Source organism: Ceratotherium simum, chromosome 16, assembly GCF_057802395.1.
Source record: "Ceratotherium simum simum isolate JZ-2026a chromosome 16, ASM5780239v1, whole genome shotgun sequence".
Lineage (NCBI taxonomy): Eukaryota > Metazoa > Chordata > Mammalia > Perissodactyla > Rhinocerotidae > Ceratotherium > Ceratotherium simum.
This window is the reverse complement of record NC_141915.1, coordinates 55,781,763-55,792,799: the sequence shown is the minus strand read 5'-3', so window position 1 is coordinate 55,792,799 and position 11,037 is coordinate 55,781,763. Positions and strand designations below refer to the sequence as shown.

General features: G+C 44.3%; 1 protein-coding gene across 1 annotated transcript; it reads left to right on the top strand.

Moving 5' to 3' along the window:
- The first annotated feature begins 88 nt into the window (after nt 1-88).
- ATP5PD (ATP synthase peripheral stalk subunit d) lies at nt 89-4,722 on the top strand. Its single transcript, XM_004432738.3, has 6 exons — nt 89-158; nt 1,775-1,905; nt 2,187-2,283; nt 3,222-3,293; nt 4,308-4,370; nt 4,522-4,722. Exons 2-6 carry the CDS (start codon nt 1,784-1,786, stop codon nt 4,651-4,653), a joined length of 486 nt encoding a protein of 161 aa, XP_004432795.1. The 5' UTR covers nt 89-158; nt 1,775-1,783; the 3' UTR covers nt 4,654-4,722.
- Nucleotides 4,723-11,037: the final 6,315 nt, after the last annotated feature.

Genomic DNA, 11,037 nt, shown 5'->3' with positions numbered 1-11,037 from the left:
GGGGGGGTGGGACTTCCGGAACCAGCTTTCGTCTCTACTGGCTAACCTGCGAAGCAAGGCCCGCCCCTTTGGCTTTAGGGTTGGCTGAGAGGAGGCCTTCCGGTGACCCACTTCCGTTACTTCCTGCTGTGGACTGTGGGCCTTCGCGGTCGGTGAAGGTGAGTGGGGTTTAGGGTGTTGGACCCGCGTCCCTGTGGGTTCCTCTGCTCTGCCGCCTGCAAAGTTCGTGCCGACCCTTGTCGCACCTCCTGCCGAGGCCGCTGGGCCCTGCTGGTGCCTCGCTGGCAGAGCGCCCGGGTGTAGCTGCTGCCGCTTTGCTTCCCGCTCCCTTCTTCTCCCGTCCCCAGCGCGCGAGCTCCCAGGGGCTCGGCTGTGACCCGGCCGCCGCTGACTTAGGCGTCTCCACACACCTTGTCTTGTTCAGGCCGCCCCCAGCGCGGACGACTTCGGTAGTCCGGTTTGGGGGCTGGAGAAGCGTTACCCGGAGATAGCATTACCTTGCTGAGGGACACTCAGCGGGCTGGAGGCTGCGCTCTGCCCTCGCTCCCGAGGGCCCAGCATTCGAGCGTGTGGCGCGTTCAGAGCTTGTCAAGTGCAGGGTTCACTTACCCGTTCAACAAATATTCACGGAGCACCTCCTGTGTACATGGCCTGTTCTAGGCCCTGGGAACTCACCAGTAAATAAAAGACAAAAATCCCTTCATTTGTGAAGTCTGCCTGCTACTGGGGCTTGGAAAAGTCTCTGTAAGGGCGTTTATTTCTGTGGCGTCTTTAGAAGTCATCTGCTCTCGCCGCCACATCGGGAAACATAGCTGCCCTGAGAGGGAAAGAAAAGAAGGGGCAGCTGTTGGCAAGTTTCTTTTTAAGATCCTAGGGAAGATTTCTTCCACCTCCCTTGTGATCCACCCCATAGCTTGTAAAGACCTTTAACATTTCAGTCTTTCTCTTAATGTCTGACACTGATCATATTTCGTTTAAGTTGACTATGTTCCATATTCTGTTTTGGTTAAAAAAATGGCTGTAATCAGTTTCCGTCTCTCACATTCACATATGAGTTGAACACTTCTTTTAAGGTATTGCTAGTATACTCAGGGTATGTGCTAGTGCTGCAGGGGATAATCAGACATAAATAAGAAGGTGCAGGTGTATTACCGCTCTGCTAGGGAGGGGATAGAGAGCCCCTTAAGTTTGTATAAGACTGTGGAGAAAATTGATGGGCACAATTTCAGTTGATACTTTTAACAGCTTTCTGAGGTAAGCAGGGCTGATATTATCCCCATTTTTCAGATGAGGAAATTCTGGCCTAGACTTTGCTCTATTTAACTAAGCCTTGTTGAAACTTGGGTATGTGTCATGTTCTGTGCACTGGAGAATCATTGAATAAAACACAATCAGAATGGAAGTATATCTATTGTATGTATTCATGCATTGTATGCAATGCATGAATATTACTTGAGCAATATTTCCCAAGGCACATGGAGAGAAAACAGTAGGGCACTGGGCTCGCAAGGATGCGTGAGGATATGGGGCATAGTGGGAGGACCATCTAGGGGAAAGAATATATTTCTATGCCAGGTTGCACGACTTGAATTTGAAAAGCTAAACTGTCCTCCTTTTCTGATTTAGTAATCCTAATTCCTTTAGTTGATAAATTTACCCACCGAGCGCTCAGAGGATGCTGATCTGTTTCTTAAAGACTTGCATGTTTCTAAAATGCCCTTTAGAGGATTCTTTCCAGGAGCTGTGTTTTGATCTGACGTATTTTATTTTTTAGGATCTCAAGATGGCTGGGCGAAAACTTGCTCTAAAAGCCATTGACTGGGTAGCCTTTGGGGAGATCATACCCCGAAACCAGAAGGCCATTGCTAACTCCCTGAAATCCTGGAATGAGACCCTCACCTCCAGGTCCGTACCTTTCTGAGAGGGAGCCTCGTAACTTGCCATTGAACAGGAAGCAAAACAGTGCTTTGGAATTACATATGAATTTCTGAAGTCCTTCTGATGGAAAGTATAAAGAAATCCATGCATTTTCCAAATGAAAGCAAATTTTTTGCATTCTTCTGATCTCTCTCCTAGGGAAAAGTGTGATGGTAGCTCCAAGCCATTGGAATAAGGAACAGGGAAATTACTGTGTAAATTTTCTGTTGCTCATGGAACAGTCTTAACTTGCTTTTCCCTGTGAGCAGGTTGGCTACTCTACCTGAGACTCCACCTGCTATTGACTGGGCATACTACAAGGCCAACGTCGCGAAGGCCGGCTTGGTAGACGACTTTGAGAAGAAGGTGAGACTTCAGGCGACTAAAAGCACTGGTTTGTTGTAACGTGGCTTGTGGCTGGGCAGCAGGATGGTAGAAAATTACACATGCAAGGTGACAGGAAAGAAGGCTGGTGTTAACACTCAGATCCCAGAGGAGGCTCAGGAGAGATGGGTGTGGCCAAAGGTCTTGCAGTAGTAGATAGAAATGGTAAATACGTGCAGAGAATTCAGAGTCTCTTCATTCAGCGGGTTTCTTGTCAAAAGAAACAGTACAGTATAGCCTTGATCAGGGAGCCAGAGTTAAATGTTTCCGCCCAACTCTGCCTGAATTATTTTTTAGCCTCCCACCTGTCCCCCTTTGGAACAGACTAATATCTTTTCTACCCTTTCACCATTTTCCTCCTTTCTCAGCTCTTTTTTAGTGTCCCTTATAGCTGTAATTTCTCATCCACCTATCCTCTTCTGATATTTACACATTAAACCTCAGTACATAGTTTGCTTATTCATTGAACAGATGCTTATCGAGGGCCTGCTCTGTGCCAGGTGCTGTGCTAAGTGCTGGGGCCATACCACTAAGCAGGCTCCTGAGGAGGCCATCTCCATCATGCAAACAGTACTTCCGCCAGTCAGTCCCTAGGGTTTCACTTAAAAGAGAAATCAGAATTTCTTTAGAACTCCAAGGTTCAAGGCCATCAAGTCCAACTGTTCTTTTCAGGTGAAGAAACTGAGGCTGATTGTAATAAAGAATTGTCCAGGGTCTCCAGTTAGTAACAGGGCTGAGAAGAAACTGGAGCTCCTGTTTCCAGTCTAGTATTCTTTCCACTACAACACTCTAGAAGCATACCGGTTTTCTCTTGGATTGGAGAATGTGTTTTCATGTGCTCTATAAGGATTAGCAGCCTTGAGCCCTTTCTTTGGTCTCCTCGGTATATTAACGACAACTCACTGTCCCTATGTTTGTAGTTTAATGCCCTGAAGATTCCTGTGCCAGAGGATAAATATACTGTCCTAGTGGATGCTGAAGAAAAAGAAGATGTAAGTAGTTGAGACTCTTATTTATTCTAAAATTCTCTTAATTCCTGATGGCTCTATATTTCTTAGTTAGGTTAAGGTAGAGTGAATTTAAAGGAGCAATAAAATAAAACTCTAGAAAATGCAACTAATCCATGGTGACAGCACATCAATAGTTGCCTGGGAATGGGAGGGAGGGGGCTGATACATTTGTTCACTGTCTTGATTGTGGGGGTGGTTTCACACATGGATACATAGATCAAAACTTATCAAGTGGTACTCTTTAAATTTTTTTTTTTTAATTTTATTTATTTATTTATTTATTTATTTATTTTTTCCCCCAAAGCCCCAGTAGATATTGTATGTCATAGCTCCACATCCTTCTAGTTGCTATATGTGGGACGCGGCCTCAGCGTGGCCAGAGAAGCGGTGCGTCGGTGCGCGCCTGGGATCTGAACCAGGGCCGCCAGCAGTGGAGCGCGTGCACCTAACCGCTAAGCCACGGGGCCGGCCCTCAAGTGGTACTCTTTAAATATGTGCATTTTATTGTATGTCAGTTATACCTCAACAAGGGTGTTAAAAAACAATTAAGGAGTTGGAATGGAGTAGGAAAATTATCCACGGTAGTGCTCAAATACCTAACTATTTGCTTGAAAGTACTGAAGGCCAAATGTTGGAACCCAGGTAGCTCCACCAAAGAGGAGTCTGGCTAGGCAGTCAGTTGGCTTGTCCTGACCATTCAGTAACTGGCCCTTATGAAACACAGCCATTTTGTAGGTTGCCTAGGTGAGTAACTCGCTGAAGAACCTTGGTCCTGCCATCATAAGCCGGTCCTCCTATATGGGCTTCTTTGTGCCTTTAGGAAAAGCTGTAGTTTGCCTCCCAGAGCAAACTCCCCCTAGTAGTCAGGGCAGCCACATATTCTCCACATAAAGTGGGAAAGCAAGAGTGGGCTCTGGGACTTGTCATACCTTGGGAGCGTCAGGGTCAGGACAGTACAACTTGGTTTCAAAACAGAATTTCTCCCTTCTCTTAAAGGTGAAAAATTGTGCTGAGTTTGTGTCTCTGTCAAAGGCCAGGATTGAGGAATACCAGAAAGAGGTAAGGATGAGCCTTGGCCTTTGCCAGTAATATGTTTTCTCTCTTTTTGCGGTCACACGTCTTCACCTAGTGGCAGTAACCTGCCTTGGATTCCTTCTTGCATGTCTGTGGCCCTATTTACCTTACCTTAACACATTTCCCCTCTTTCCAGCTGGAGAAGATGAAGAACATAATTCCATTTGATCAGATGACCATTGAGGACTTGAATGAAGTCTTCCCAGAAACGAAATTAGACAAGAAGAAGTATCCTTATTGGCCTCACAAGCCAATCGAGAATTTGTAAACTTGAGTTGGGGAGAAAGCTGTGGCCCTCATATTATAAACTCTGGACATTAAAAATAATTATATAGTGCTGTGTGTGTCTGCTCCTTTGTGGTTGAGATTACAACTCTGAGGTAACCTCACTGGAAGTGGGGTTTTTGTTGGAAAGGTGAGCCTACAGGTGTGTGCTGGTCCAGTTGTCTAATGGTTAGGGTATGCAGAGTCAATTACTGAGCCCCCAGGGCTGCTGAAATCTTAACAAATAACAGTAGGGCTGATGACAGTGTATTTCACTGGAATATGGTAAAGAGGAATGATTATCTACTGATTCCCTTGAACTTCCTCTCTGCTTTCAAACCACTGGTTCCTAGGAAGTGCTCCCTTCTCCATTAGTAAGTCACAAGAACAGATGGTGCAAATTGCAGGTGTAACAGCAGGGTGAGTAGCAGCAGGGATCTACTTTTCTGTGCTTCAGCTCTTCAGCATAAATGTGGTTTAAAAGGAAATTTTGTCACAAAACCGGTTATAGCTTTGTATTTGAATGTAGAAAATTATTTTAATTCCATCATTTCTTTTTAAAAATTCCTACTATTTATTATAGTTAGCAGGACTCCTGAGCAATGCCAGGAAATACAGGTGGTTTAAAGTAAGGTGAGGTGGTGGACAGGGTTCTGTTGCCCTTGAAGTCAGAGGACCTGGTATGCCTACCACTTACTCCCTTGACCATTTAATTGCTGGTTTTAGACTAATTATTTACTATCTTGGGACTTTCCTTTTCTCATTTACGAACATCAGGATTGTAATGACAAATAAAATAAGCCAGGAAGTTTCTAGGTAAGAAAGTGATCTAAAGATGCAAAGGCATCTGACTTGATATGGCTTACATCCTGTAGGAAAAACCTACAAGAGGAAGGGTAGCATGCACAGGCCAACAATTTTGGGCCATTTCTACCAAAGATTGCAGACGGACTTTACTCGAGAAGAGCAACAATGGCTCATAGCGCTTAAGAAAGCAATGTAGTTTTAAAGCACATAAGCAGAAGAGAGCCTGGGCACCATCACCCCTAATTTGTAGGGGTAAGGGCTAGGTTGAAGGTAAAATGTAGTTGAGGGGCAGTGTGTGTTCCACTGAGAGCTGCTTTAGTCATAATCTGTGATGTTCAGTGATAGCTGTGCCAGAAGGCCTTTAATGCACAAAACAAAAATGACTACCACACACTCCCTACCCCCAGGCTGTGAATGACTGAACTGAGCCATCCACTGACGATCTAAGGATTCAGACAAGTGAAAACATGGAGCGTCTAAGAAAAAACCATTTAGTTTGCTTTTGGAGTGTGGTTAGAACTCACGTTCAAGGAAAGAACCAACATGAGTCCTGTGAGAGTTCTGTAACATAAAGGGAGGAGTCCCTAGCATTTGAGGGAGAACCTTTGGAAGGTTTACTGGAAGAAACAACAGTGAACACCTGAGAACACGCTCTCAATCCAAGGCATTTGTACAGGATTGGGGCACTTTTAAATTTTACACCCTCTTGGATTGTTTGAAATTTTTGCATTGAGCATGCATTGATTTTTTTTTTTTTTTTTTTGTGAGGGAGATCAGCCTAACATCCGTGCTAATCCTCCTCTTTTTGCTGAGGAAGACCGGCTCTGAGCTAACATCTATTGCCAATCCTCCTCCTTTTTTTCCCCAAAGCCCCGGTAGATAGTTGTATGTCATAGTTGTACATCCTTCTGGTTGCTGTATGTGGGACGCGGCCTTAGCGTGGCCGGAGAAGCGGTGCGTCAGTGTGCACCCGGGATCCGAACCTGGGCCGCCAGTAGCGGAGTGCGCGCACTTAACCGCTAAGCCACCAGGCCAGCTCAGAGCATGATTTACATTAAAAATAATCACTAATAAAATAGGATGCTTTTCATATCCCTAGAGAAGGGAAAAAAAGTACATCCTAGATAGCAAAACTTAGGTAGAATTCAGCAAAAACAAAAGTAGCATAAATACAGAACCAAGCATACTTAGGATGATTATGAATTGGTAAGACCCCTATTAGAAGGCAAAAATTCCATTTAGGTCAACCTAAAATCCAACTACAAGTTGTCCATTAAAAAAAGTTGTAAAGGGGGCCGGCCCCATGGCTTAGTGGTTGGGTGCTCGCGCTCCGCTGCTGGCGGCCCGGGGTTCGGATCCTGGGCGCTCACCGACACACCGCTTCTCCGGCCATGCTGAGGCTGCGTCCCACATACAGCAACTAGAAGGATGTGCAACTATGACATACAACTATCTACTGGGGCTTTGGGGGAAAAATAAATAAAATTATAAAAAAAATAGTTATAAAGGATAGATTAGATGTATCAATCAACTCATTGCTCTAAAAACTGGCATTAAAGGGAAAAAAATTACACATTTATCCTGCCTCTTTAAACAACTATTTCAAGGTAAACTAAGACCTAGTTCATGAGAGAAAGTTCTTTATAAAGTATTCCAGTTAAATGTGGAAAGAAAAGTAATGACAGAAAAATCACTACTTTGTAATCCCTAATAGTTTATTCAGGCAAAGATCATCAATGGATGAAACCATTATATGAAAGGTTGATGAGGAACTTGACAGTGATCAGGTGGTCACCTCCTGATGGCAAGCCTATATTCTGTACCTTCTGATATACTATATTAAATACACAGCACCATTTGAAAGGATTCTTGCCAGAAAGTTGAACCTGAATTTAATCAAGGCCTTAAAAGTAAGTTCCAATTTAGAGGAAATATTGGGGATAGAGGAACAAATTAAATGACACCATGAAGGAGTAAAGATAAATCCAAAATGTGGGACAGTTGACCTTTTGTTTTTCAAGAAGTCAATGGTGTGGGGAAGGTAAGAGGGAAGAGGGGCCAGCCCCATGGTGTAGCGGTTAAATTCATGTGCTCTGCTGCTGGCAGCCAGGGTTCGGATCCCGGGCCTGCACTGATCCACTGCTTGTCAAGCCATGCTGTGTATATAAAGTGTATATAAAGCCATGCTCCCATATAAAGTGGAGGAAGATGGGCACAGATGTTAGCCCAGGGCCAGTCTTCCTCAGCAAAGAAAGAGGAGGATTGGTGTGGATGTTAGCTCAGGGCTGATCTTCCTCACACACACACAAAAAATATATGTAGGGGTGAAATGATGTGATGTCTGGGATTTCTTTAAAATATTCCAAAAAAAAAAAAAGGATAAAAGGGATTAATGGAGGAAATGTGACAAAATCTTGATAACTGATGAATCTAGGTTGGTTCATTTACTATTTTTGTTTTTGTGTATGAAAATTTTCATAATAAAAACAATGTTTAAAGTATGGGCAAAAATGCAGTTATAATATCACTATCTAGCAAAGAATTCGAGACTAAAATATGAAATGTGTCAAATGTAATTCTTAAATAATAAAGGGAACCATCCACATGAAAAAAATAATGATTGGAACTTAGATGTACTGAAAAAAATAGCATTAAAACATACAAAGCAGGGGCTGGCCCCGTGGCTTAGCAGTTAAGTGTGCGCGCTCTGCTACTGGCAGCCCGGGTTCGGATCCTGGGCACACACCAACGCGCCGGTTTGGATCCTGGTGTGGACTTACCTACCTCTTCATCAAGCCATGCTGAGGCCGCGTCCCACATACAGCAACTATAAGGATGTACAACTATGACATACAACTATCTACTGGGGCTTTGGGGAGAAAAAAGAAGCAGCGAGGAAGATTGGCAACAGATGTTAGCTCAGGGCCAATCTTCATCAAAAATACATTAAAAATCCCACAAAAAACAACAGGAAAAATTGTAGGTAAATATTTACATAATCTTCAGGTGAGGGAGTTTTTCTAAGCATAACACCAGAGGTGAAACTAGAAACTATGATGAAAAAATGGATAGATTTTGGGGAAAAATAAACCAGGCACTCGGGGACCCTGCAGGCATCGTGGACTTGGATCAGCCCTGAGCTTATCTCCTTCCCCAGGGCACGTGGTGCCACCATCCTCCCAAATCCTGGGCACCATCTTGGGCTCCACCGCCCACAGATTGTACTTCCTGAACATCTTTACTTTCCTCCTCTTGGTGTCCCTGCTATTCTGTTCAGGCTTTGGTAATCTCCTCGCTGAACCACACATCTCTCCCTAAGTGGTCTCCCTGCCTGGACTCTCACCCATCTCCAATCCATTCTTTACATTGCTGCCAAGCGGATCTTTTCAAAATGCAAATATGGTCATTTTACTCCTCTGCTTAAAACCCTGCCCAGGGCCGGCCCGGTGGCTTAGCGGTTAAGTGCGCACGCTCCGGCCGTGTCCCACATACAGCAACTAGAAGGATGTACAACTATGAAGTACAACTATCTACTGGGGGGCTTTGGGGGAAAAAAAGGAGGAGGATTGGCAATCGATGTTAGCTCAGAGCCGGTCTTCCTCAGCAAAAAAAGAGGAGGATTAGCACGGATGTTAGCTCAGGGCTGATCTCCCTCACAAAAACAAAACAAAAGAAAACAAAAAAAACCCTGCCCTGGATTCCCACTGTGCACAAGATCACATGCAATCTCCTTATTCCGGGGTTCTCTCTTGGTACACGGTTCTCCTTCCCCCATTACAGCCATAGCAAATTGCTAACTGCACCTCCCACTCCACGCTTACCATCAGGCATTCGCTATTCCTGCTTCTAATCCTAGAAGATTAGGAAGATCTAGAGGATTCTAGAAGATTCTTTGTTGAGTGCCAGCACTATACCTTAGTCATATTTATATTTCCCAGGCTTAACACTGTGCTAGGCATTTAGAATAATCTTAATATGAATTCATTATGAATGAAAGAGAAGAAATGTAAGATGAAATTTGAGCCTTCAGGGGTTCACATCTAGCGAGGAGAGTATCACACACAAACCTTGAATAATGGGGCAGACTAGTATGTTAGTAAATGAGGATGACCATGACTGATCTTGAAGAGCACATACAATGTTCCGGGAATTGTTCTAATCACTTTACATACATATCATCTCCTTCACTCCTCACAACCACCTTATGAGGTAGGTAGCGTATCAGCCAAGACATTAGAGCAGTCCTCTGAAGGTGACAGGATTGCCAACCATCTTTTTGCTGTTCTCCACCCAGAGGCTTTCTCTGACTACTCAACTAATAGTTTCCCATCACTCGCTTCATTTTGAAACCATCCGGTTTATTAGTTTAATTTGTTTACTGTCTTCTCTCTCACTAGAATGTAAGCTCCACGAAGGCAAGGCCAGGTGGATGGCTTTAGGGAGAACGGAAGCCTGAAACCCAGAAAAGCAGCAGTGCTTTTAGCTCCAGTGGTGCAGGCCAGGGCCAGGATGCTGCAGCCATGGCGGGTGGCTTGGGAGCCAGCGAGAGCTTCAAGTAGCACCCATAAAACTTGGTGGGTAGTTTGGAGTAGAGGGCACAGGAATAACTCTGGATGACCCTGCAGAAGGGAGAGGAGGATTCTGTACTTCAAGTTTATTTGTTGTTCCTTTTACAAAGGTATAAGGAACAGTGGTTTTCAAACTTTTTTGTTAAGAACGTATAAAAATCTGCTGAACAATGCAGCCTCTCCCTGAGTAAATACAGTATCCCCAAAGTCCACATAGTGTGAGGCCTTCAACCTGGGAAGCCCACGGAGCTCCTCAGCAGCTATGGGCTTCAAGGTAAAAAACAAAACAAAACAAAACAAACCCATTCCTGGCCAGAATAGTACAGTTTTAAAAAAAATTAAAGGTTTTATTAAAGGATATATATATATATGAATATATATATTATATATTATATATATAAAGGATATATATATATCCAGGAAAGTGCAAAAACCATACATGTACATAAATGTCTCTTTTTAAACACTCTTGGGGCACCCGGTTTGAGTGTGCCATCTTTTTCCTGCGAGACTTGGACTGATACAAGAGATTGGCAACATTACCCTCACTGTCCAGAGCGCGTGCACACACACGCTTCCTAGCACCCCTCCTCATCCTAGCACAGGGCAGTGGGTGGTCGGTGCCATCTCAATGGAGACAGAACCCACAGCTAGACTGAGGGCATGGAGCGGGGCAGCACCTTCACCCAGACTGCCCCTGTCTCCAGTGGGAGGTTTGGGGGGCAGGGAGGGGCCGGGGACTGCAGTTTTGCCCGCTTTTAACTTTATAGTGATGGACACACACAGAACACGCTCACTTCATTTGCACGTCGGTTTGTAGCTTGCAGAGAACTTTCATGAGGTGTGTGAATACCAACTCAGAGAGTCATCAAGAAGCTGAGGCCCCATTTGCCCTCATATCAGTTTACCTTTCAAACTGTAGTCGGGCTTGATCAAAAAGGAAGGGCAAATTAATTGCAACCGAGGCATCCATACACATAAAAAAATGCTGTTAAACAGAGAAAATGTGCACT

What these genes read in the sequence shown, in the direction of transcription:
- ATP5PD (XM_004432738.3), top strand. Translation starts at nt 1,784, where the DNA reads ATGGCTGGGCGAAAACTTGCTCTAAAAGCCATTGACTGGGTAGCCTTT. An exon ending in ATGCTGAAGAAAAAGAAGAT is followed by an intron (nt 3,294 to 4,307) that starts GTAAGTAGTTGA and finishes CTTCTCTTAAAG; the next exon opens with GTGAAAAATTGTGCTGAGTT. An exon ending in TTGAGGAATACCAGAAAGAG is followed by an intron (nt 4,371 to 4,521) that starts GTAAGGATGAGC and finishes CCCTCTTTCCAG; the next exon opens with CTGGAGAAGATGAAGAACAT.